Genomic DNA, 27,010 nt, shown 5'->3' with positions numbered 1-27,010 from the left:
TGAGCCATCTCCCCGGGCCCCATGGTAGATCCTGAGGCCTGAAGCTGCTGGTCCTGCAGCCCATTGGGAAGCTGGATGTCCCCAGGTGTGCCTGCCCCAGCTCTGCCATGCCAGAAATGGCTCTGTGTTGAATACTTCCACTTCTCATTTCGGGAGATCTGGCTGGGACTGGATGCCTGTTTCCCAGCTAAGCACAGTAAGGCCCCTGGTTGTGACAAGCCACATGTCCCTGGCTGTTGTCACCTTTTGCCTGTGCAAGTGTGTGGGAAGGGCAGAGAAGGGCTCAACTCTCCTGTACCCTGGGACTCTCCAAGGAGGGGCTGAGTGCGCTTAGGCAAAGGCAGGGTGAGGGTGGGCGGGCAGATTTATCACAGCCATTCCTCTCCCCTGCAGCGCCTGCTTCTAATGAAATTTTATGGCAGGTAGAAATGATACGACTCTGCCAGCCCTAAAAGCACTTCTATTTATTCATTAAAGATATTTATATACTGAGCAGCTCTCCAGGGCTCCACCTGGCCCTGCTGGGCAGAGCTGCTCAGGCCTGCAGTGCGGGGGAGGCTTCCCCACCTCACCAGGGCCCCAGGCCCTTGTCTCCACCTGGCTGCCTTCCCTGGCCCGCAGTACTGCTGCCCCTCCTGGGCCCACAGGCCTCGTACTGGCTTTCTATGCTTCCTGCCTGGCCTCCACAGTGCAGCCTTCATGGAGAAGTCAACGGCCTCTATCCTTCAGGTGCTCAGAGCTCCTCCTGCGTCTGCCCACCTCACTGGCCTTACCTCTCACCAGCCTTTGCCTTTCTGCGGGTCTAGTCACTCTGGCCCTTTGGGCTACTTTCTGGAGAACCATGCTCCCTGACCCTGCCTGAGGGCCTTTGCATCTGTACTTCTGCTTGGACCCCTTTGCCTCCAGTTCTTTGATCCCTTGACACCACGCACAGCATAGCTCAGGCGCAAAGGCACCTCATCCAGCCAGAGTGGTAGCTTGTGCCTAGTGGTAGCTGGGAGGCCAATGCAGGATTGAAAGTTGAACTTCAGGCTGAATTTATTTATTTATTTTTATTTTAATGTTTTTTTTGGCAGAACCAGGAATTGAACTCACACCCTTGCACTTGCCAGGGAAGCGCTTATTCCACTGAACCATCTCCCCGGCCCCTTCAGGCTGAATTTAGTGACTCAGTGAGAACATGCATCAAAATGAAAAATAAAAAAAGGGATGAGGAAATAGCTTGTGTGAAAGCCCTGAACTCAATCCCTAGTACTAAAAACGCTGGGGGGTTCTCATCAGTGTAGACTTCCCAGACCATGTGACCTAAAGTCAGCCCCTCCCATTCCTTAGCTCTAGCTGGGCGCCTTTCTTGGCTGCTTTATGATGCTTGGTGATCATTCTATGCACTGTTTATAAGGTGCTGTCTTACAGTGTCTGTCTTGTTTCCCAAACAACTATGGTGGCTGCTCAGTGAATGATTAAGGGATGGGTGGTGGGTGATCCCTGGTGTTAGGGTTTATATCTGGATGTTCCCCAAAGTTTTATGTGCTTGTAAGTGGGGCCTCTAGGAGGCCACTGTGTCATGTGGGTGTGGCACCACTGGATTAGCCCACCGATCAGTTTACAGCTAAATGTGATGCTAGGAAGTGAACCCTAGATGGAGGAGGCAGATTTCAGAGGCATAGCCCAGCAGGATCTAGCTCCTTCCTTCCTTCCTTGATGTTTGCTTTCTGTCTGCTGAGCCACGAGCTAGTTCCCCTCTGCCACACAGCTCTGCCTTGGAGCCAGCCCACTATGGACTGAAAGCACTACAAACCATAAGCCAAAATCAACCTTTTCTCCTTTAATTTGTGGCTGTCGGGTGTTATGTCTCAGTGGTGGGAAGGTAACCAAGACACCTGTGAGCTGGCCACAGAGGCTGGTGTGTGCAGGATTCCCCAGGATGACCACTCAGAGCCCTGTGTTTTTAGTCCCCACTGAAAACCAGTAAGAACGCAAGAATGTGAGGGACATCTCAGTGACCCAGAGGCTGGGCTGAAGGTTCTGGGGAATCTCCTGGATGGGGCTAGTTGGTAGAGGTACCAGGACTGACAGAGCCAGGCCTATGAGTCACAAGGGCCAGTTCCACAGGGGAAGAGCACCTTCTGGGGCCGCCTGCACAACCCCCCATGTGCCCTGCCTCTGGGGAGCTCTGTGCTACCCACTCCACCCTCCCTGGAAGCCCTCCAGGTGGGAGGCTATGTGGCTTGGAGGTCAGAGGAGTCAGCTCTGCCAGTGCACACCACGGATGCTCTCGCCTGTGAAGTGGGGCTGAAATTGGAGGTCCCTGGAGGGACAAGGGCTGCAAGAACTTTCTGGGGGAAGAGCTCTGTGAATATTAGCTGATGCCCCACATAGCCACTCTTCTATTTAGTATAGGGTCTACAGGGTCTCACTACGTAGATCGGACTTGTAGTGATTCTGTTTTCAGCCTTCCAAGCACTGAGATTACAGGTGCACACCACCACGCCCAGTCTCAATTGCCATCTCAGCACGCCCTGGGGGCAGGGCCAGCACAGCACTCCAGGGATCAAACCCTGGCTGTCACACTTTGCCTAAGTGGCACTTTAATCTGCTGAGCTATTTGGCTAGCCTGCCACTCTTCTAAAACAGCCTACTGGGAAGAGAGCTCAGCTGTGTAAACGCCCACCGGACAGGTGCAAGGTCCTAAGTTCGATCCCTGGTACACACACACAGAGAGAGAGAGAGAGAGAGAGAGAGAGAGAGAGAGAGAGAGAGAGAGGAAATAAAAACAGCCTGGCCTCACCATGAAAAGCATCCAGGCCAGTGCTCACCTGACAGAGCCTCCTGGGTGGCGATGGATGCAGTACACACCACTGATGGGTAGTAGGCAATGTGGCAAGTCACACCACAGTGAAAGAAGCACCTTCTCTTTGATTTAGCAATTCAACTTGGGAATTTAAACTCACACATGTGTGAAATGATGTTCCATACAAGGATGTTCACTGCGGCATTGTAATAGCCAAGATCGGAAACAACCCAAATGTCCATTAACGCGATTAACTAAATTACAGAACAGTGTTGCAATGGAGCTCAGCTATTAAAGGAGAGGGGACAACTGCGAGTGCCTGTGGAGGATGTGGAGCAAAACGCAAGGTGCGGAACGGAGGATTATCAAATGCCCACCTTTGTGTTAAAAATTCTCTTATCCACTTGAAAACTCTGACGACCACCTTGGAAAGGCTGCTTCAGCTAATTAGCAGTGGCTGCTTCTGGGGAGGGGGTGGGCGGCCAGGAGACACATCTGGCAGAGATTTGCACATAGCACATCCTTATATACCTTCAGAAGTTTTTCTTCCAAGGGCATATGTTACCCAATCAAGGAAAAGGTGACTGCAGGAACGTTTGCCATTTTTCCTGGCATAGATAACGAAGGCCCACTGCTGTGATACCAAGCACTTTCCATGTGCACCAAGGAACAAGACAGATTGAACAATGTGGGTCTGCCTCTACCTCTGCTGCCGGGGGAGAAAATCTCATCAAGAAGTCTTGCCTTTAGGAAAGCGCGTCTTGTCTCCCTGTCGACATAAAATCAACGCTCTTGGTAATGGCAGAAGATGCCACCTGGGCACCGGTTGACTGAAGGGCGCCTTCCAGCTTCTCTGACAACTCAGTCCCCCAGATAGAGAAGGGATGCAGCCTGCTTGCAAATCTCAATCAGACATGGCCCATCTTGCTGCTGCTGCTGGATCCAGGCAGACCGACCCCAAGTAGAGCAGCAAGCTGTGAAGGACGTAGAAAATGAAGCCCTCACTTTGTCTGCAAGAAAATCCTGGCTAATGCTGCCTAAGCAACTTAGCAAGACCCTGGCTCACAAAAGGGCTGGGGATGCAGCTCAGTGGTAGAGCACCTTGGTAAAGCAAAAACAAACCAAAATGCCCTCAACCCAACCAAAAAACCCCACTATGGAAAAGCAGACTTTATGGAGTCCTGAGGCTTTCCTGAGATGTGGGCTACTCAGAGAAGCAGACAGCTGCTCAGCAGGCCTCTACCACTCAGGAACTAGGCCTTGGCCCAGGGCCCAGGGCCAGGTTGCACCCTGTACTGAAAAGGTCTTCCTGGACACGAGCTGTCAGAATTAGAGGCAGAGGTATCGGCTTTCTTCTTACCATGCATCTAAGATTTCTTGACCCCTGGATCCCAGACATGACAGCTCACGTTCTTCCTGCCCTGGAAACTAGAAGAAAGGAGGCCACTCCTCGCTTGTGAAGCAGTGGGACAGGGTTCCAGTGTTGTTAGCAGAGGGACTCTGGCAGCCCAAACAGCCGCCTGAAGGTGCAAGAAGCCTGGAGACGCCCTCAGTACCCTCCCCTGCCGGCTGGGAGGTGCTTGTGGAGAGGCCTGGCCTGAAGTCCAGGGCTAGGAAAAGCTGGCGAGAACTCTGGAAGGGCGAGGCTGCCTCCAGGGACAGGGAGGCCTCGGGCAGGGGAGACTCTTCACCGCACCTTACTTTTAGTAACTTCTGAGCTTCTCTACTGTATGCATGCATTGCCTGGTTAAAACCCAATAACATTTAAAATGAAAATACCAGTGAAAAAGTAATGATCTCTAAAGTCCCAGCTTTACCTGGGAAAATCCATCATTCTACAGATTACATGTGGCCATGCTCTGGTCTGTGAATTCATTAAGTCATTAAGGGGCGGACTGAAGCCCTATGTCAGCCAATGATCTGAGACCATCTTCCAGATAGGGGTGGTGGTATGTGTGTGCAGCAGGGAGCACATGGCCTGTCTAGCTGCACACCTTGTAATCCACCTTGCTTTGAACACAGGTCCTGAAGCCTATTGGCTGTAGGACCCGCAGGCACTATTTAACCTCCAAAACCACTTTCTGCAGTGGGGGTGGTGGTGGTGAGCACACCAGCAGGCTATTTTGCAGTTAGAAAGGACAGAGGCAAAGCAGGGAGCATGAAGCAGGTGGTACATGTGGGTCTGACAGCCACAGCAAGTAAAGTAATGGGCTCCAAATGTGACGGCTCAGCCATGTGACTCCAAGGGGGTCCCTCTGCCAGATACACATACCTTAGAGGTCTGAGGGCAGGGCTGGCCTCCCTTGATCTTCCAAGAGGCCCCAACCCAGGATGAAGCAGGTGCCATCTCACTTTGGCATGCTGCTGCCTGGGATGGCGAAGGGGGTCACGCAGTGTGTGGATTCTGGCCAATGGTCAAGGCTACTTCAAGTCCTGTCCCTTAGGGGTTCGGTGAGTGGTGAGTGCCCCTACTGGGCAGCAGTGTTGGCCACAGCCTCACCTGCGGATGGCATCCCTGCAGTCCCTTTGGCCAATCGGTCTCTGCACTTGGCTGGAATGAAACACTGTCTCCAAGTTTGCTACTCTGCCTGCTCTTCCTGTGGAGATGCTCTTCAAGCCTGATGGGAAAATATCAGCAGGAGGTCAGGGTGGGGAGACTGTACTTCTGAAGTCCCAGATGTGTGGAACAGATGGTGTCCCTGGTCAGTATGCTTAGCTCGTACTTTGTTTTCATGACTACCACATGCGTGCAATCACTGCATTTTGTAGATATAGGGAGACTCAGAGGTGGGAGCCACTCCCTCCCCCAGTGGTACTATGCTGGTAGATGGTCAGTAGAGATTTGCACCCAAGGTCTTTCTACCTAAAGCAGTGGTTCTCGCCCCATGGGAACTTAAAACATCACCAGTGGCAGGACCAAAGCACAGTGCAGTCCTCACACATCTGTGGGAATACATTCCAAGACACCCCCCAATCTGCTGTAATTGTGGCTAGAACCACATGAAAAATAGTACACTATTTTTTCTGTACACATGACCTATGATGAAGTCTTAATTTATAAATTAAACACAGTAAGGGATTAATTAACAATAACAGTGATTATGATGGATATACTGTAATATGTTATGTGACTGTGGTTTCTTTCTCAAAATATACTGTGCCATGCCTACCCTTTGTGTGACAATGTAAGATGACACAATGCCCACTTAATGAGTGAGGTAAAGGATATCAGAAATTACAGATGGGGTACAGAATATCTGTAATCCTCTGTGTCCCTACTCCATAGGAATATAGTGTGTGGCCGGTCTTTTACAGGGGCTGAAGCCCAACGGCAGGTGCCTTGCATCACACACCTGGTCCTGTCATGTTACCCTGGAAGTCTGGGGAGCCTCACAGGCCAGGCCCACTCACTTCCCTGAGGTACACACCAAGAAACCCACAGTAGTGATGCTACCATGTTGTGCGGAGCCTGCTGCCTTCCTCATGCACACAGGGGATACAGCCATGACAGTGCGGTGAGGCTAGAGGGGCTGCTGTGTACAAAGACCACCAGCCCTGGGTTACCAAAACTAGCTTTAATTTATCTGAAGCCATACAGAGCTACATAAAAAGTTTGTGAGAGGGATGCTGGTAGAGCCCAAGGCAGGATCGAAGGCCCTTAGAAGTTCTCCAGCAGGCTCAGGATGCGCTTCTGCTCCGTCTCGCGGAACTCGGGACTCCGGCCATCCCCGATATTCTCTGCATACTCTAGGAAGACAAGCACAGGGTGAGTGGATCCAAGCATGCAGCCCACGGAGGCTAGGTCCCAGATCCTGGTGCAATGTGGGCTGCTCCCACACTGGTGACAGTCTTGGTTGGGCTCCTTGGTCATGCTTGGGAAGCCTAAGGGGAAAGAGCTGCTCCTCTTCTGTTCCTGTGCTCAGGCTCTGTCCCCTTCCTCACCCCTCATCCATTCCCTCCCCAAACTCTTGCTGAAACCCATTCTCCATGCAACAGGATTAAACTCTCTCAAAAGGGCCCCAGGGAACTAGCTGGGCCCTATCACCAAAGGTCAGCCCTTTGATTTGAACTTATCAGTCTTCATAATTGTAAGGAAATAAGTTTCTGCTATCTATAAATTACCCAGGCTTAGGTATTTTGTTACCGTGGAACAAATGGGCCAAGACAGATGGTTACAGGGCAAGTGCTGTTCTAGGTGTGTGGTTCTCAGCATGGTACCCTGACCATGGCATTGGCATTTTCTGAGAATGTGACTAAAGTGCTCATTCTTGGTACCACCCAGCTGCAGCCTGGGTTTATCAAGTTCTCTAGGCGATATTGATATGCTGATGTGCACTCAGGTGGGAGAACCAGTAGCTGCAGCGGTGGGAATACAGTAATAAGCAAAACAGAAATCTCTGCTTGTGCACAGCCTTTTTCCTATTGTGGGTAACAAACACCACGTACAGAGACATATAGGGTGGCTGCTAAAGCTAGAGGGAGAAGGGAAGCTTGCATATCTCTGGAAGATGTGAGTGTGGGGCGATCTGGGTAGGACACGAGGCCTGTGGTGCAGGGCTCTGAGGAGCAGCAAGGAGGTAGTGTGGCCAGAGCTCAGGCAGGGGAAAAGGTAGTGTCTAGATCATGCAGGGCCTTGGGCCCCAGGACAGAGATCTGAGGAGGTTCTGGGCAGACGAGTAACAAGATCTGAACTTTAGTAGCAGCTGTGTGGGGAATGCCTGAAGGGTGAGGGCAAAAGAGAAGTCTGGCACCATGCCGGCAGTGGGGCTGAGAAGCCTGCATGCTGCTGATGTTGTCGCTCTGAAGGAGGGTCCAACAGGACTGACTCAGGGACAGACTGAAACTGGAGTGCCAGAGACAGATGCGGACGTCGAAATCACCAAGAATATGACAAGCAGTGGGAAAGTGACAGGAGCCCAGGATCCCTCCAAGGAATGGGTGTCTAGACCAACAAGGCAGGGCTCGGTGGCACAGGCTGCCAATATGAGGTGTTTTTAAGGACAAGGGAGGAAGAGAGCACAGTCCAGAGGGGTCAGCGAGAGGCAAAGGCATGGAACCCTCCTGGTCTCCAGTGGAAGGAGGGGTGCGGGAGCAAAGGGCACGTGGGAAGGCAGGAGGAGTTCCTGAGAGAAGAGGATGAGAGGAGACTGACAGGGGAGACGCTGTTGGAGAGTTCTCAGGTGCTAACCAGGTTTTTGTTTACCTTGTGGTCCCAGCACAGTTAGTAACATTCTCTATCAGCCTTATAAGGACCCCCAAATAATGTACCCTCCTCATTTCAGGAGATAGGAGTGAGCCGGTGGCCCTGGCTTTCTGCAGTGGCTCCTAAGAGCAGGTACAAAAAACCTGGTGGGAGGGGTTCTCCTCACCACCTGACTCACAATCCTAAATGACCTCGGCTGGGCTCTTCTGAGAGTGTAAGGTTCCTGGCAAATAACAGATGTTCAAGAAACATTAGTTCCCTCCTATGCACAGACAGGCAATGTCACTTGGGGAAATCCCACTTGTCCTTGCAGGCTGTCTCAAGAGGTATCTTCTCCAAGACACATATAGGCCGCACTTCTGGACCTTCCTCTGCTTGTCCCCTCTTTCAAAGGTTGGGGCTTTGCCCTCATGCAGCTAAATTCCCAGCAGAGCCTAGCTGGGGCCACTTGGCAGCGGGTGTGGTGAATATGCTCTCTGCCTGCATTTCTGTCCCATGGACTCTTGCTGGTTGGGCATAGGACAGAACAAGGAGAACTCTAGGGTGTGAGTCTTCCGCATAATAAAACATCTGCTTATGTAGATCAGACAAAAACTGGAGAGAGAAGGAAGGATCCCCCCGCCTCCAAATTTTGTTCCTGTTACTTCTCCTCCTTCCTTTTTATTACTTTGCACGTGTGCTGGAAAGTGGGATTTGGGATTCAGACATGTGCCAGCTGTGCGTCTTCCCCCCGGAAATCATTTTCCTCTCTTAGGCCCATCCATCACGTCCAACTGCAAATGACTCTGATGCCTCCTGTTGTCACCCCATAGTCACAGAAAGGGGGCCAGGTGAGGGGGGCGCAGCAGGGGAGCCTCGGGAGCATCTCTGGGCTGTAAGTGGTATCTCTTACTCACTGGTGAGTGATAGCATCACTGCCCCAGGAGAGAGAAATGACCATGAGAGCATTTAATACCCCCAGAGGCCCAGTCTGGAAGCAAGAATCTTAATGGATTGAACTAACACTTTGCTCTCCTAATGTCTTCTCAGACCCAGGAGGGGGTGGGGGATGTAGAGAAACTAAGATCCTTTGAGGCAGTAATTTTCCAACAGTAAAGCATGCTTCCCCAGAGGGACCTAATCTTGGGAGGCAGAGCAAAGACAACCAGTCTGTACCAGTCTCCTTGCTGAACCCCTGCCACCGAGGCCTGGAGAGAACATGAATCTCACTGTTCAAAGCAGCAACCTCTGGGCATCTGCACCGTCAGTCAGGCCATGGAAAGCAGGATGGCCTAGTCTGCTCCTGCGCTGGCAGAGAGCAGATCCAGATGGGGCTGCACAGGGCATGGGAGAACGGAAGCCACATGTGTGCCAGGCACCATAGATGCTCCTCACTTAATTTCTGCAGCAGAGGCAAGGCAGAGAACACCATCCCTACTCACAGCAGAGGAAGCTGAGTTATGAGAGACTGAGGTGACTTGCCTATGTCTAGGCTGGGCTGGAATTCAAACCCAGATCCTGAGTGAGCAGTGGAAAAGGGCTCCCAAATGCCACTGGCGGGGGCTGGTCCGCAGTGGCACCCTCTTACCTGAGCAACAGCCCATCTTGTCTGCTTCCCAGCCTGGGCAAACTCCTGCTCCAGCACCTCAGAGCAGCCCAGCCCATGAGCACTGCACTGCACTGCCCTCATCTAGGTCAGACTCTAGAGGCCCCACTGGGCGTGAAGAGTTTTAGTGGCTACGGCAAATATGTGGTGGGCTGGCTGGGGCCACACTCTTAAGCCAAGTCACGGAATATCAGAGCTAGCAGAGCTCTCAGAAAATGGAATGTGAGGCAGCAGGACTCCAAGTTTGAGCCCGGACTATATAACTTAGTGAGATCCTATACTTAAAAAAAAAAAAAAAAAAAAAAAAAAATACAAAAAGGGACTGAGGATATAGCTCAGTGGGAAGGCCCTAGGTTTAATTCCGAGAAACACACACACACAGAGAGGCAGGTATCCAGCTAGTCACTGAGCAAAGCCCAAAGCAGGTCTGTGGCCCTACAACCTACCACAGTGTAGTCCACCCTTTGGCTCTCCACCCTCCCATCTGGGCTCAGCCTTTGTTTCTAGAGCACAGCTCTGTTTGGAGCGTATCTTGGTGGTACCAGCTATCTCTGGTTATTATAGCTTCTGCAGTGGTTTATAAATATTGAACAGATTCCTCCCAGAGGTCTTGGGGAAGACTTCTCTTTGCTGTGTGTGTGTGTGTGTGTGTGTGTGTGTGTGTGTGTGTGCGCGCGCACGCGTGTAGAGAAAGTGAGATGCTACAGGATAGGGGAGAATAGCAGATGAGGGCAGAGGGAGAGTGGGCCAAGTATGAGGGGCTAGAAAGTGAGGAAGATGGCACACACACCAACTCTCCTCTCTACTTCTCCAGCATTTTCAAATGCTCTTATAATAAAGCCTTTGATGGAGCTCAAAAATAGGCAGCAGTGCTGAACGCATAAATATTAAAGCAAACTTTAGACAGGAGGTTTACTATTCAGACATGGAATACAAGCTGTTCTGTTTATGTTAAGAGGAAAAGGGAGGGGACATAGAGGCTGGTGACAGGCAAACTGTCTTCCAGGGCCAGAACCTGAACCAGTGGTCATAGTGTGGGTCAGACACCTGAACCCGAGGCCTTAAATAAGGCTTACCCTTTACAAAGGGTAGGAGGAGGAGCTGGGGAAGAAGGTACTACCAGTATCTTTGCATATTTGTATACGCCAGTATATTTGTACTAAAACCCAAGAAGACATACAAAAGCCCACAAAATACGAATGGGAAAGGAAGATCCATCAGGCCCTAAACACTGACAATGAACTTGGAAGGTTTAAAGGTTACACTTCTCTAGGAGGAGAATATTTCACCAGGCTGTGGGGTATAATTCCATCTGAGCTGTCCTTCAAATGAAATGCACTTAAAGGAGAAGGAACCTTTGCTCTTGGTTCGAACAGGATCATGTTCCTTCATGCAGTGCCACTGATACCCACCCACTTTCAAGGCCTCTAAAGAGTGTGGCCTGGGTGCCAACCTATAGTCATGGCCCAGGCAAGAAAGGAAGCTACTCCATATACTGAGCATGTACTTGGTCCTGGGTATCCAAATAATTTGCAATAACAGAGCTTTCCTGAAAACAGTATTTATTTTAGGACTGCTTCTTCACAGAGAAGAAAGCTAAGGCTCAAACATGGTATCTACTAACTCGCCAAAGATACAGAGAGATGCAGAAATTGCTGCTGGTTGGTGGATTCCTGTTCCATTAGTGGATTATCTTGGAAACTCATCTTGGTGACAAAGATAGCCATCCCTAGCTGGCTCTTGCCAGGGCCAGCCAACGGGTATGTCCCCTAAAACAGTAACTCAGCTATTCTTACCATGGCCTTCTGTAGGCAATGCTACAGCTGAGAGCGGGAGGCTGCCCTAGGGTAGTAGTGGTGGCAAACCTATGGGAGGTGTGTCACAGAGGGCTGTGTCACTGAAAGTTCTAAAAGATCTTCCATTACTGCCCTAGGGCCACACAGCTAGGAAGTGCCAGGGTGCAGCCTGGAATCCAGGTCACCTCATGGCAGATTCCACAGTTCATCATGGGTGGCTGGTTCTCAAAAGGTATCCCTTCCCTCCCTCCTCCACACACCACCTCACTAGGCAGCTTTCCCCAGAGCTCTCTTCAGTGAATGGGATGTGAGGCTCAGGGGCAGTGATCCTTTCTTCTCTCCAAAGGGCTGTGGCCAATATTTGGTGCAAGGCACACATACCCCATCATACCCATAAGAGATAATTCTCTCAGCTTCTGTAACTTTATTTTTTAATTTTTTAATATATTTAGTATGGGGTCTACAGGGTCTCACAACATAGATTGGACTCATAGTGATCCTCCTGTTTTCAGGGTCCCACGCGCTGGGATGACAGGTTTGTGCCACCACGCTCAGTCTCAGTTCATAGCAGTGCATTCTGGGGGTGGGGCTGCCATGGTACACCTGGGACTGAACCCCGGTCCCTAAGCAGGTGTTTTAGCTCACTGAGCTATCTGGCCAGTCCTTCTGTAACTTTAGAATTAGAGGCAATGCTAGGGTTACCAAGTGCCACACAGCAATATCACAATACACGTTTACAGCTTTCTAAGAATACAAGCACACTAAAGAGCCAGGGGCCAGTTTCTGAAAGCGCTGGGAAGTCATGGCTTAACTTCCACTGAAAGGGTTTTGAGTCCGAGACTATCTATGCTTTCCTCTGCAAATGCCTGGACTATTCTGGGCCCCTGCATAGTCGGACAACTGTCACCAGTGGAGAACACATTTAGGAGGTGGCTTATGGGTTTTCATCATAAACCCAGACACAGTTGTTTCTACTAAGAACTGCTCCCACATCACAGCTCTTGTGCCACACCCACAGAGATGGCACTCACTTATGTATGCATCCCTCACTGGCCTCATGAAGGCCCTTATTCCTTAGGGTGAGAGAGACATTCAGGGCAGAGAGACAACAAATCAAATGGAGTCTACCTGGAAACAGAAGGAAGGGAGTGGGAAATGGACTCAGTGCATTTGCATCCAGAGTTTCAGTTTTACAGGATGAAAAAAGTTCTATGAGCAGACAGTTATGGTTAAAATGGTGAATTTCATGTAATGTATGTTACCATAACTAAAAAAAAAAAAAAAAAAAAAAAAAAGAAGATATTTCAGTTCCTCTTAGTTCACGCCACATGATGGGATCGTAACTCCCTTGGGGACAGAGTCCCCTAAGTGTGCATCATTCATCTCAGGAGCCCACCTACGCCCCTGTGACGCAGGCTAGTGTGTGTTTTATTATGGTGGATGCCTTGCATTTTCTTTTCCTCCTTTAGAGCCTATAGACCTACATAAACCGATCAACACAGCTGGACCTTTCTTTCCTACAAGATAAGAAAGTTCTACTGTATATGCTTCTGTCTGCATTTGAACCTGGTTTCTAACACCACTACTGATGTGGCTGATGCCACTTCACCTCAGGGAGTCTCCATTTCCTTATCTGAAAAATGGAAATCATCTTCTTTCTAGGGTTGCTGGAGGATCAGAGATAATGGACATGAAAAGCCTGGCACACGGCAGGGGCTCAGTGAGGGCCACTCTACTGCTGGGGTCCCAGATTTCGGTATTACAGAGAAGCCTGGGTCCCCTATCTCACCATACTCTCTGCTCAGCAGTGCTAGGCACCAGGGAGATAATCAGGAAGACCAGAGCTGTCCTTGTGGTGGAGCCCCTGTCTGAACTGCTCTTCTCTGTGTGGGCTTCTCAGTCCTTGGACCCTGGTTCTGATGAGACCTCAGTTCTCAGGCCCAGAGCAGCCGCCTGTTCTAGGGAAGACTACAAATAAGCAGTCTGCAGAATAGGGAACTTTAATGAGCCATCAATTATTTCCTGCTCTTGTGGCACCCCCAACAGTAAAGGCGGGAGGAAAACCAGAGAAAGGGGGTTGAGAACCCTGGGAAAAGGCCCCTGCTGGGCTTGCTTCATCAGCGTTTTCCTGAGACCTCAAGGGATACATCAGCTGTCATTTTGCCGCAAAACTTAGGAAATATGTAGGCCATAAAATCAAAGAAAAAAGCTTGCATCTAATTAGTATGTTAAAAAAAAAAAAAAAAAAAAAGGGAAGCAACCCAAATCAAAAAACAGAATTAAAATCAAAGAGGACAGGCTGATGAACTGGTTGTTTTATGAGGCTTTGTTGTTTTCTGAGTTTTTGATGGAAGAGCGGGGGAGGGGAAGGAGCAGATGGGCTTCTGAGAGGACCTGCAGAGCCCAGCTCCAACCCCACCCCAGCCTCCGCCCTCTGACCTTGGTTGGCACTGAAGGTCCTTACTGTGCCCTGTTCAGGGGCTGCTTTCAGAGGCAGCCCCTCTGCACAGGCTCCAATTTTCTCTGGTGAGTCAGGGCAGGGCTTGTGTCAACAGGAGGCAAGAAATCTTTTATTTTAAGCCTCCATCTGTACAGAATTCTCTTTCACATTGAAGGCCTCGGCAAGCTGAGCAATGGTGTTCAATTTCCTGGCTTTAAATATCACCTCCCATCAACGACTTCCAATGCCCCAAACTGGCATCTCTCCTGGGCTCTAGGAAGATGTTCACTGGCTGCTGGCCAGCGAAGGAATCCAGGTCACCACCTGTGCCCCAAACTGACCATGCATCTTACAGAACTCCTAAGCCCTGCCTGGCAACACCCCTACCAGACCAGTGCCACATTCCTATTTCATCAAGGCCACTGAAACCTGTCTGCCTCTGGACCTCTACCTGCGATGTGCTTCTCCCTTAAATAGACCTCCTCTGGGATATGCTAGCCACTCCCTCCTCTACCTCCACTGCTGCCTGATGCCCCTGAACACACTGTTCACAACTCTAATGCAGCACTTAGCATGTTGTAATTACTAGACTATGAACACTGCAAGGATGGGGATCCCACTTAAGTCATTCCTGAATCTCGAGCATAGGACCCGACCCTGGCTCTGAGCAAGGCCGGCTGAGTGGCCACTGGGCTGGGCACTCCATTCTGTCTGAATTGTGGAGCACCAATGATATAGCCTTGTCCCCAGAAGACTAACTCCATGTAGGCAGGTGCCAGCAACACCTGTGAAGTCCAGGACCTGGCAGCACACCTGGCTAGCCCTGAGAAGTCTCAAGAAACATCTGCTAAGTTAAACTCATACAAGAAGAGGATTTAATGCAACAATATTTAAAACATTTATTGGTTCCATTATAAGCCCGACTGCTCTAGGAGCTGGAGACATGTGATCAAGGCAGACAATGTCCCTATATCAGGGAGCTTACATTTTAATGTAAGAGAGAACAAATGAGTAAACAAACACATAAATAAAAAATTATAGATTGTGACAAGGGTTCAGAAAAAATAAACAGCGTGTCAGGATAGGAATAGCAGATGGAGAAGAACAGAAAGCTGTGAGTGGGGTTTGGAGGCATAGGTGGTGGGACTCCCTGAAGGAACAGAAAATTGGAGGGCCAGACTCAGGCAGGGAAGACTAGTAATGAAGTCTGCACAGAGGTCAAAGAGGAGCAGGAGGCAGCACTGCCCAGGCCTCTCCCCTGCTCTGGCATGTGGTTTCCTGTCCAGATTCAGGTCAAGAAAAACCACCTGCTTGGGTCCCCAAGGCTACCAGTCAGCTCTCCATCTGAGGGAGTTCTAAACATCCGCAGGTAGGAAGGCAGCATTTGAAAAAGAAAACACCCACCTACTACACATCAGCACCTGCTAAAGATACTCTCCTTCTTGGAGAATCACTGTTTTGACTACAGGGATAGAGACGTAGGGAGATGCCTAAATGGAAGACAGCAGAGATGCGAGTAATAAAAAGTTCTAATTGAACACGTGGGTGTTGGAAGTAAATGCTATTTAAAAGGCTGGAGCTGCAAATCACTGCAGCTACACCTTAGGGAGGTAGAGGAATGACACACTAGCAGAATTCATGTGGATGTATCAGAGGACAAGGGGATTGGCTGGAGCCCCACAGGGGAGCAGGATGCAGGGCCAGGTCTGCCCTATGTCCCCTTTATACTACCCTTTCTCTCAGAAGAAAATAGCAGATTCCAAGGATTATATCCTGGGGGCCGGGGAGATGGCTCAGTGGAATAAGCGCTTCCCTGGCAAGTGCAAGGGCCTGAGTTCAATCCTCAGTTCCACCAAACAAAACAAAAAACAAAAAACTCCAAGGATTATATCCTCCATCTCTCAAATGGGCACAATGGATGTCATAGCCCTGCCTGGGAGGACTACCCTGGACAGCTGATTTCCATCTGAGCCGTTACTTACACTATTGGCTTATGGAGGGGCCCTGTCACTGCCCTGTAGGTCAGCTCAGTAACACTTCTTACGCATGGCTTCCCACAGGACTTCAGCAGGGCCTCCCTGAGGGTAATGATGAAGTGACTATCATGTAGTATTTCTGAATACTCACACTAACTAGCACTGTGAGCTTCTCCAGGGTGGACTGTTTCCTGGACATCATCTTAGTTATCTTATTCAACCTTATGAATTTCTGGGGGACTCCAAAGTATGGGTGGGGAAGGAAGGAAACACTAAGCCCCCTCACTGTACACCAAACAGCGCCTTTCATAACCTTGGCATGATTTCTTCTTTTTCACTGGGAAATCAATGAGCCTGATCATGCTCACACAGCTGGGGGATGCAGGGCAAGCACCGAGGACAGGCTTGCTCTTTCTGCGGCAGCACTGTCTCAGGTTCATGGCTTTCCAGGTTGCATGATTCCAGTTATTTCTTGTCACGTCCTTGTTTCCTTTCCTTCTGTTATATGCACTTAGAAGCTGGGGTTTTTATTTTCTCTTTTTTTCCCATTTTTAGCAAATATTTCTAAACCCTAACGCTTATTTAAATTCTAGTACTAGATGGGCAGAGGCAGAAAATAACTAGGCTAGTCCTCAGTCTTGTGACAAAGGTGACTTGGACACATAGTGAACTGAAGACACACTTACGCTTTTGTGCAGAGTACCCTACCTGACACCAGAGATGCTGACAGACTCAGAAGCAAGCACCCTGCAACTCCTGAAGCTGCAGACACAAGCAGCACCTTACTCACCCTTGATGATATGCCTGACGATTTTGATGGAGCTTCCACGCATGTTTAGGATCTGGTGAACTCTCTGGCGAATCTGACAAAGGGAAAAAAGGAGAGAAAGAAAAGAGAACATTTGTTTTGACAGACCAGAATACAGCTTCTTGATTCACCTCATCTACTCCTGAAAAATTGGGCCACACAGAGAGAGGAAATTCCAGGAAGTGTGACTCATTTCTTTCCTTGAGAATCTATACACAAGCAGGTGGACAGGAAGAAGGAGGCAGAGATGGAGAGGTCCACAGGAAGCCCCTCCTACCTGGGGGACGTTGGCATTGCAGATCTCTGCCATGATGTAGCAGATGTGCTGGAGAACAAAGAGCCCTGCATCTAGGCGCCGGAGGTAGAACTCATCCTCCAAGTCGTTGTCTATGATCTCGCCACGCCGGACTATGTCCTAGAAACAAACAAATATTTGGGAATATGAGCCGGACAGTGAACAGAAAGGTAAAGAACTGGTTTCTGGTCTAGCTACAACATTTGAAGAAAATCTCATCTTGACTTGCTTCCCTCTCCCACAGCTCTAAAGGAACTTTTTTGGGTTCTTCATTTTGTCTTTTAAGGAGAGGTTTCTTCTATCTCACACACCTCAATTTGGGGAAAGGAGAGGGGCACAGTCTCGCTGACTAGCTTAGGCTGGTCTTGAACTCATGAGCCGGCTGCCTCAGCCACTGGGTGCTGGGATTACAGGCTTGTGCCTGTACCAGCCAGTTTGGTTTCTTCACTTGAATGGACTACAGAGGGTCAAGAGTCGGGTTTAAAGCCCATTTTTTTTTCCTTTTTCCCATCTCACAAGTCAGGGCCAAAATGCTCTCACCCACATATTTAACCTAAAAAAATATGACAAAGGGGCATAAACTATGTATTGCTTCTAGTTTTTAATAAATGTTCAACAGACACATATTAGAGTACAGTGTAGTAATTTGATACATGTATACAAAGTAAAATGATCAAGTGAGGGTAATTACCATTTTTATCTCCTTAAAACTTATTTCTTTGTACTGGGAATCTCTGTACTCTTCTTCTAGTTGTTGGTTTTCTTTCTTTCTTCTTTTTTTTTTTTTTTTGTTTTTTAGTAAGGGTCTACAGGGTCTCACCACATAGATTGGACTTGTAGTGCTCCACCTGTGTTCAGCCTCCCAAGAGCTGGGATTACAGGCACACACTACCACACCGGGTCTCAATCCCCATCTCAGTGTGCCGTGGGGGCAGGGCTGGCACAGGACTCCAGGGATTGAACCCCAGCCACTGGGTCTGCCTAAGCAGGCACTTTAATCCACTGAGCTATTTGGTTCTAGTTCTTTATAAAGTCCACAGTAAATGGTAAATTATAGTCCTCTCTTCTGCCACAGAGCCTTGGATCCTCTTCCTCCTATCTAACTACATTCTAGTGCCCACTGCCTCCCCACAGTGACAACTCTTCTACTTCTAGGAAATTAAGCCTCTTATCCTGCACATTCTTTTCTCCTTGGTCTGTTCCATCATAGTTAACTTCTCTACCAGAAGACACACATACCTCTTTCCCTTTCAAGTCAAGTGAACATTTGGGAGGATGGTTCCCTTTCTCCATCACTCAGTCTGGGAGCCCAGCTGAACTGACAGGCACTCTACTACTGTACATACATTCTCTTGCTCATGTTTTGTTGGGTGCAAAATGCTGCAAGTTTCGAACTGTATTTTGCAAGCCCAACACTGCTCTACAGCAAAGCTCTAATGGATGAAGGGAGTCGCTTCCCAATCCTTTGTATCCCTAGACCTGTCAGACTTGTCCCTACTTCTCTGGTGGATTTTTTTAAAAACGGTTTTATAGAGATATAATTTACAATATCACACAATTCACCCACTTAACTTGTATAATTTAATGACTTTTAGAGTATTTAGAGTTGCACAATCATTACTGCAAGTTTAGAATGTTTTCTTTCCCACCACCCTGACTTGGGGCCAGTAGTACTCCTGCTTGGGAGCTCACGTCCACACTTGGGTACACGCGGCCTTGCTGCTCAGGAGCTCTGGCATGTCTCTCAGGTCCACTCCACCTTTAAGCTACTTCTCCCACAGAGTCTTTCCTGACTATTTAAGCCTAATTCTGCTCTTTCCCAGCATTCCTGAGCTCACCTCAGACAAGGCAGTCCATCAGGAGACCTCTCCTTGCACAACAGTCACACTGACCTGTCAGGCCCACTCCCTTCCACAACAGCCTTTCTTATAGGAAGGTGGACTGTGAGCTCAGGTGGGGTCTGAACTTAGTTTGACCCCAGCTCTGTAAACTTTCATGAGGTGAATAAGAGAAAAAAGGCAACTCTGTTTTGGACTGCAAGGTCTCAGGAGTGAGAATTAGGGGAAAACACCCCAGTCTGTGTGACTCACACACGGGCCTAAGATGGCAGGTGCTTAGCCCACGCTTCTGATGACAATGACCCATTTCTCAATTCTGCTGATGTTTTTATGGCTATGGTTCCTTCTGACAACTTGGGTTCCTGTCACTGATGGAGCCCTTGGGACGCTGCTTTTCATGCTCCTGACTGAGAAAGGCTTAGTGCCGTGGTCGTCAATCTCCAACAAGATCCCTTCAGAGGCTACTCAGATGCAGATAATACACTTCTTTATTTGCCCAGGGGGCCAGCCCAGAGCAACACAAGGCCACTTTTCATCTCGCCCCTAAAGGCCTGTTCTAAGAGGCGAAAAGGCTACAGATCGCCAGGGCCTGCCCTGTCTGACCAATTACTACCACTAATTCTTTTTATTTTATTTTATTATTTTTAAAAATTTTATTTATTTATTTTATTTATTTATTTATTTGTGTGTGTGTGTGTGTGTGTGTGTGTGGCCAGCTCAGCCCACCAGGAGGCGGGGCCGGCTGGCATGTGGGGCTGAACCGCAGTCCCTGTGTTTTGCTAAGCTTGTTCCAAGTAGCTGCTTTAGACCACTGAGGCATCTCACCAGCCCACTACCACTAATTCTTAGCTTCATTTCTTAGCAAATTTCCTGTAATCTGGTAATCATGCTAATATTCACCAGGTTGTCATGGAGCACTGGCCTGATACCTGAGGAGTGTAAGAAAGAAAGACTCTTTTATTTCTCATTTATTGTAACTAACTTCCTGCTGTAGAACACCTATGTTCTCAGCAGCTGGGACACAGGGAGGAAAATTACTCTAGACTTTTTTACTCATGCAAAAAGCATTTGGCATTAAAACCTTGTATTTCTACAGTGCTATAGAGTTTAATGTGTTACTACATATACATGTCCTTACTAGCAAATTTAAAGAGGGCAGTGAAGGGATTATTAATCCCATTGTACAAATTAGAAATCAAGACACATAGGGGTGAAATTGTTCATAATTACATAATTACTAGTTATCATAATACGGACTCCCTTGGTGGCAGGACTCCTTTCCAATACAGAAATGGGTGACATGGTGTAGAATTCAGACCTGTGGCCCTACTAAGTCGGGGTTAGAAAGGGTACCTTCCTAAGTACTGTGCTAAGGCAGAAGAAGGAAAAAAAAAAGAGAGAGAGAGAGAGAAAAGGTAGAGAAGGAAAAGGGGAACGCTGGTCTTGATCACCAGGAGCTAATTGTCCAAGGAGCTCACAGAGACACAGGAAATAACCAGAGGTAAATGGATGTAGTGTACCCACAAGTTAAACAATAATTATAAGCAGTAGGTACTCATTAAGGCTGACTGAATGGTAGGGTATCCTGGAAGAAAGGTTTCACAAAGAAAGTTTCAAAGCCCACACTGGGCAGAGACAGCAGCATGAATGTCTCGCAGGAACCGGCTCCTTTGCCTTCGCCTTCTGGGAACATGCTTCCTGCAGCTCGCACTCCCTGCTCACTAGTGTTCCTCTCCCCTCCTTGGCACAAATGTGTCCTTTTCCTGGCCTTATGTTTTTCCTTTTAATATTGGTACTCCCCATTTGTCATCATGATATGTTGAAAGTCTCAAATGTGATGCTGCTCACAGAACTTTTCCTAAATCCCCAAGTAGACAGGATTTTTTGGTCTGTAAAATCTAATAGCCTGGCTTTGTACCTCTGTCATGGCACCTCCCGTGGTCTGCCCTGTACTACTGAGTCAGCAATCTGTTTCTTCCTAGTGTGGGTTTCTTGAAAGCCAAGAGTTGTGTCTTACTGATCTCTGTACCCTAGAAAGCACTTTGCATAGTACTTTTTTGCTTAGTAGGCTCTAGGAACGTATCTGCCAAAGAGAATTTCAAAAATGCAGGCAGAGGCTCAACATTATTTAATGACTGGGTGTGCTAAGTAATTGGGGTAGAAGAGGAAATGCCGGAAATGGTGGCAAATGCCTTGTACAGCTAGCTGATGGGAGCCTTGAATGCTGGCCAGAGACGTTAGCTATGCTGGGCTGCAGAATGAATGTCAGCACCGTGCAGGAAAATGTCATGAATAAGAATATGCAAACAGCCATATGCTGCACTGTGAGACTCACAGGCAGGTAGAGTGCAGGGGCTGAGAGGCCACAGACTAGCCTATGTGAGAGGGTGCTCAGGTGGAGAACGGGAGGGGAAAAAAGAGGGGAAGAAAGCACACCTCTAGAGGCTGCAAACATGGGATCTTGGAGTAGTAGATTCATTCAGTCATCCACCCAGTAAAGATTTCCAGAGGGGCCAAATATTGAATGATAAGCTGGGACAGCAAAGACAAAGGAAGCAGTCTGCATGATCAGGGAGCTCATGGTCAGAGGGGGTTAACCAACAGTTCTCAAAAAAGGTACTAACGAGTGATTATACAAGATTTCTCAACTGCACTGAGCAAGGTGAAAGCCTAGAAGAAGGCTGGACTAGTTCTGTCAAGGGAGTAAGGAAAATTCAAAGGAATGGAACCTTTAAGAAGGAATCTGAACAAACTGCACTAGCTAAGAACATTCTAAACATACGAAATAATGGTACCAAAAAAGCGAACTTGGCTAGCTTGCAGCAGAACAGTCAAACAACAAGAACATTAAGAAGGGAATATTTTTACTTACTAGCCTGAGTACTAACATAATGCCAGAGGCTGCTTCTGTGCTAGGTGCTAGCTGTGGTACTTTCTGTATATAATGAACTTCTCCCAGATAGAAGTTCTGACCTGGTAGAGAAGGGGACACCAGCTCAGGCAGGGCCAACTCCCGAGACTAGGGCATGGCAGCACTGGCATTCAAACCCAGGCCTGTGCTTTCTCTGAGCTCTTTCCATATGTGTGTATGCTGGTACTGACTGCAGTCTTCTCCCGAGAACAAAGGAAGATATTAAAAAAGTGACACACACAAGGGCCTGAGTTCAATCCCCGGTTCCACCAAAAAAAAAAAAAAAAAAAAAAAAAAAAAAAAAAAGTGACACAAAGGCTCAAGAATGGAACTAGGCAAAATTAAGTTTCTTTCATTAGGCCAGAAGTGTCGTGGTGATTCTTCCCTTTTTACCTTTTTCTTCACAACCTGACCTTTTAACTTTGCAGGACACACTGTGCTCTTTAGGTTCTCTGCTGCCCTCTAGAAAGGTGGACCCAGATGCAAGAGAATGATGCCAGACTCTATTTTCTCCACTCTTCCCTTAGAACGTCTCGGACACTGTTCAATTTGACATTCTACTTTAGACATATGGTCTTATGATTTGAAAGTGAAATTTTCAAATGCAGATCTAAGATACAACAACAGCTCATCTCCAAGAAAAGCATCAGCACTGCTTCAGTGAACACACACAAAGATGGAACTGAGATTGCCTTCTGAAGACCAAGCTTCTGCCCTGACAGTTGTAGAAGCACCACAGAAACTGTGCAGAGATGACTGCTGTCAGGATAGCACCTTATCGAGCCCGTTACAACTCTGTGGAATGGAATATTTACTGCTGAATGGATTCAGGAAATCTGAACACAAATGTTCACTCACTGCTTAAAGGAAAGCAAGAAGATGGTGTATCATCCTGATCGGAAAGAAGGAAGTGAGAGGTCTGGTCACAGTTCTCCATCTTCTCAAGTTCTAGTCTGTTGTAACAGGAATTGAGATGGTATATACTCATTATAAAGAGATTAATACATTTCTGACTCCTTTTCTCAGTTTCCAAGACACCAGACAAAAGTTGATCTTGTGATAAGGATATATAGTTCCTCTGGCATCTCTGTGTGATGAGGTTGAATCAGAATCTGAAAGACCGTCTAAGGGTGTCTGAAACTCCCAATCGGCTACTTAGGGTACAACTCAACTCACAAATCTGGATAGGATTCAAGACTCTGAAGAATGTAATATCATAAAATTGTCAGGTGTTGTATGAAAGGAGAGAAGGTTAGCACTCCCCTTGGCAAGGATGGAAGAGGCCTTCAGGCCTGACAACATGTATACAGTTAAGGCATTGCCACCTACTTCGTGGCATATAATCACTGCTTTTGTATTTAAAATGGTTAGGAGGGCTGGTGAGATGGCTCAGTGGTCTAAAGCACCTACTTAGAACAAGCTTGGCAAAGCACAGGGACCGCGGTTCAATCCCCCAGCACCACATGCCAGTCAGCCCCGCCCCCTGGTGGGCTGAGCTGGCCACACACACACACACACACACACACACAAATAAATTTAAAAAAAAATTAAAAAAAAATTCAAAATGGTTAGGATAGATATATAGTTACAGTCTCCTAATGAATAGAGGGATTTGTTCTAATAGTGTTTGTAAATAGGATATCATGTCCACATCTTGTATAGCAATTAACCACTAGGAAGAAGGTATGCAATGTGTTAATTATTGAAACTGTCCTACCAATTTGGTTTGAAACTGTCTCATTGCTATTTGTTTCTCAATAAAATTATGGAAAAAATGTAATATAAATAAAATGCAATGATCATAATAAAAAAACCACAAAAAACAAAAGGAGGAACCCTAAGGAGAGCAATGATTGGGTTGCGGCTGTCAATCTCATAAAAGCATATACTAAAGAGAGGGGTGCTTCAAATGCAAATTACATCTCCATAAACATGACTCTGCTTTCCAAACTTAAATGGATTCTGTAAGTCAGGAAATTAGCAGATAGTGTTTCAGATTTGTTTGTCAACAACAGTGGCATATTTTCAAAGTTGTTTTTGTAAGATAATGTCTTGAATCATAACTACCCAAAAATAGTTAAAAGTAAATATCTTTGGGAAATGGGACTGGTGATTTGGGGGTCAGTGGGCAGATGCTTCTCACGGTAATTCTTTCTACATGATTTTTTTGCCATTCACATTTAGGACATTATGCAAATAAAATATTCTTAAAAAATAAAAAAAGTTGTCAGAATTGAAAAGAAATTCATCACAAGACTTTTCCTTGCCCTGTTCCTTCCCTTATAAAACTGTCTGACCGTGTAGCTGGGCATGGTGGCACCTGTAATCCCAGCACTCAGGAAGCTGAGGCAAGAGTCCAAGATTCCAAGTTACAGGCCAGGCTGGTATACAGAGAGAATTCAAGGCCAGCCTGAACTATATATATCGATGTCCTGTCTCAAAAAAAAAAAAAAAAAAAAAAAAAGGACTGAAGAAGTCTGATCTTCAGTACTCTAATGGTTTTGCGCTACTAATACACAACTAAATTTGCTTTTCTAGTGATACAGAACCATATGACACCCACTTGACCAATATGAGGCAGGTTCTAAAAGTGATTAAAGAACAGTTGGCGTGGGGCAGGGTGTGCATGCCTGTAATCCTAACATGCAAGAGGCCAAGGGCTGGCCAAATAGCTCAGTGGATTAAAGCACCTGCAAGCAAGCGCAGGGGTCGCAGGGGTGGGGGGGGTGGGGGGGTTCGATCCCCAGGCCTTCAGTGCTGGCCCTGCCCCTAGGGGGCGCTGAGACAGCAATTGAGACTGGACGTGGTGGCACAAACCTGTAATCCCAGCTCTTGGGAGGCTATACACAGGCAGATCACTAGAAATCTGATCTAGTAGTGAGACCCTGAACACACTATAGGCCCTTTCCTAAGATTAAAAAAAAAAAAAAGAGGTCAAGGCAGGTAGGTGGATGGTCATGAATTCAAGGCCAGCCTGAACTACACAGCAAGACCCCGTCTAAAAACAAAAAAAGCTAGGTTAGCTGGCCCAAGTGAGCTCAAACTTGCAGCCCAACCTCCTTAGCACATAAGCACTCTAAAGAAGGCTCTCAACTTTTTTCTTTCCCTCTATAAGAAACCCTCTGACAGTACCAGAAGCACTTAAATTAGATAACAAAACTTCTTGGAACTCTGACGTATAAATTCTACAAGCCAGATTTCTGCCAAGGTAGGTCAGTGTACTAAGCAAATGGGATCAGCACTGAACCCTGACATAAATTTCCTAGTGTCCTTAGATAAGTCAATCAACTATTTCTGGCCCTAGCTTCTTTTCTTGGAGATGACAAGCGTGCAATGGCCTGAGCATGGCAAACAATCACCCCAGTGTCAACTCAAACCCACAGCTGTAGCTGCAGAGTACAGTGTAGAAAAGGGCAGTGAGGCCAAGGCAGCTCAGTGGGAAAGAGCCCTAAAATTAATTAGCAATGCTGTGTTTGTTAGCTTCTGTTGCTGTGACTAAACACCTGGCACAAACAATGTAGGGAAGTTTATTTTATGTCACAGTTTCACATGTTTCTGTCCATGAATGATCGGCTTCAAGGCAGAGATCATTGCAGAAAAGTCTGGTGGTAGAGAAATGTTCACCCAATAGCAGCCAGGAAGGACAGAGAGGGAGAGAGGGAGAGAGGGAGAGAGGGATAGCGAGGGAGAGAGGGAGGGGAAGAAGGGAGAGAGAGAGGGAGAGAGACAGAAGGAGGGAGAGGGAGGGAATGAGAGAGGGAGGGAAGGAGGGAGGGAGGGAAAGAGGGAGGGAGAGAAGGAGAATAGGCGAGAGAGCTAGAGAGGTAGAGATAGATAATCACTGGATTAATCCATTAATGAGTGCTCCATGACCCAATCACCTTTCAAAATCCCAATTCTAAATGTATAAACCTTCTCTGAAAGACATTCTTGACCCAAACCCTAACAAATGCCTCCACTTACTATAGCATGAGTAGTGGCCATGTATCTCACCTTCGCTTCCTTCATCTGGTGGTCTAGGTTTCTTTTGGCTTTGGTAATCTGTGGCAAATCTAAGGCTGAGACACTTTCATAACTAGACGTAATAGATTTCTGCTTGCACATAGGCATATGTTGAATTTAAGCTGGTGGCTGACAGTGTCAGGACAGCCACTGCAAGAAATACCTCGAGTTGGAGGCATGCACTAATACTTCAAGAGGACATGATGGTCAACAATGACAATTAGCTTATCCTGTTGCTAATAAATTAAACATCTCGGTAACAAAGACACGGCCCCTGGATCTACTGCTGCTGGACAGGACACTTAAAAACAATTTGGGCATGCAAATCAAGTGTCCTTCAAATGGGAATGTGATTAATAGGGGATTAAAGAGAAGTTCCTAGAATCCAGCTACCTTAAGTGTTATAAATACATCTCCTTTTAGAAAATCTCAGCGTAGAAACTCTATGTACCTTGAATTGTATTTGAAACAAGACAAGAGAGTTAAAATCTGAAGGAAGTCTTCCACAAATTAATTCATTCAACTATCACCTCTGAGGAGAGTGAAGGTGACTGCCTTCTTCATGAAATGATGACAGCGCAGCATCCACATGACGATGTTCACTTTTCAAAGCAGGGCCCTGCATTAACCTCACTTGCTGTACATACCCTGAATTGAGCATGTACAACAAATATCATTTTCAGGTTTCACAGATGGAAGAATGAGATGGATGTCAGAGGATTGTTACTGATTTTTCAGTTGGAGACTTTAATGGAAAATGCTTCCCTAGTCCAAGGCTTTTCTTATAGTCCTTTCACTCTGTGAAAGTGATTGGGAGCAAAGGTATACTAAGCAGTAACATTTCCTAAGTTTATAAGAAGATGCCAAGTACTGTGCTAAGTACTTCTGTGGATTCCTCATGTTTCCTCCCCAAAACACAACAGAAAACTTACTAATTCCATTTTTCAAGTGTGAAACTAAAGCTTAGAGGACAAATATCTAAGGTTACAAAGCTCACAGTGGAATAAGTGATACAGACTTTCATAGTTCAAAAGAGGAAAAGTCTTTGTTTTATGGTCCTTTTTCACGATTAACACAGGAATGACTTTGTGGAATTTTTTTTTTCTTTATGCCTTACCTGGAAACTAATGCAAACCAGTAACATTCAATATAAGGAAGCCTAGATTCTCAAATTATCTTTTGTCTAAAAAGAAACTTAGAAAGGGAAACACTTCCAACAACAACAACAAAAAATTATAGCTAACCCAGCAAATTTCACATACAATTTCAGAGTTAAAAAAAAAGACACTTTAGGGGGCCTGGCTCTAGCTCAGTTCTTTAAGTGGCTGCTTCCACAAAGCTGTCAGCCTCAGCTTATTCTAGTTC

The 27,010-nt window shown here is 47.2% G+C and overlaps 1 protein-coding gene and 1 non-coding gene across 2 annotated transcripts in view; one reads left to right on the top strand and one right to left on the bottom strand.

Moving 5' to 3' along the window:
* Positions 1-6,343: 6,343 nt before the first annotated feature.
* Positions 6,344-27,010, bottom strand: part of Ctnnbl1 (catenin beta like 1) — a 189,438-nt gene continuing 168,771 nt past the window's right edge. Inside the window, exons 14-16 of the mRNA XM_004630898.2 lie at positions 16,877-17,014; positions 16,582-16,654; positions 6,344-6,538 (exon numbers count right to left, since the gene is read on the bottom strand). Of these exons, the coding sequence (XP_004630955.1) occupies positions 6,450-6,538; positions 16,582-16,654; positions 16,877-17,014 (300 nt within the window). The 3' untranslated portion in view covers positions 6,344-6,449. The remainder of the gene's footprint in view (positions 6,539-16,581; positions 16,655-16,876; positions 17,015-27,010) is intronic.
* LOC111816709 lies at positions 22,873-22,998 on the top strand. The gene has a single exon (XR_002821058.1). It is a non-coding gene; the product is annotated as a U6atac minor spliceosomal RNA (small nuclear RNA).

Source organism: Octodon degus, unplaced genomic scaffold, assembly GCF_000260255.1.
Source record: "Octodon degus isolate 3935 unplaced genomic scaffold, OctDeg1.0 scaffold00037, whole genome shotgun sequence".
Classification (NCBI taxonomy): domain Eukaryota; kingdom Metazoa; phylum Chordata; class Mammalia; order Rodentia; family Octodontidae; genus Octodon; species Octodon degus.
This window is presented reverse-complemented; position numbering and strand designations above follow the sequence as displayed.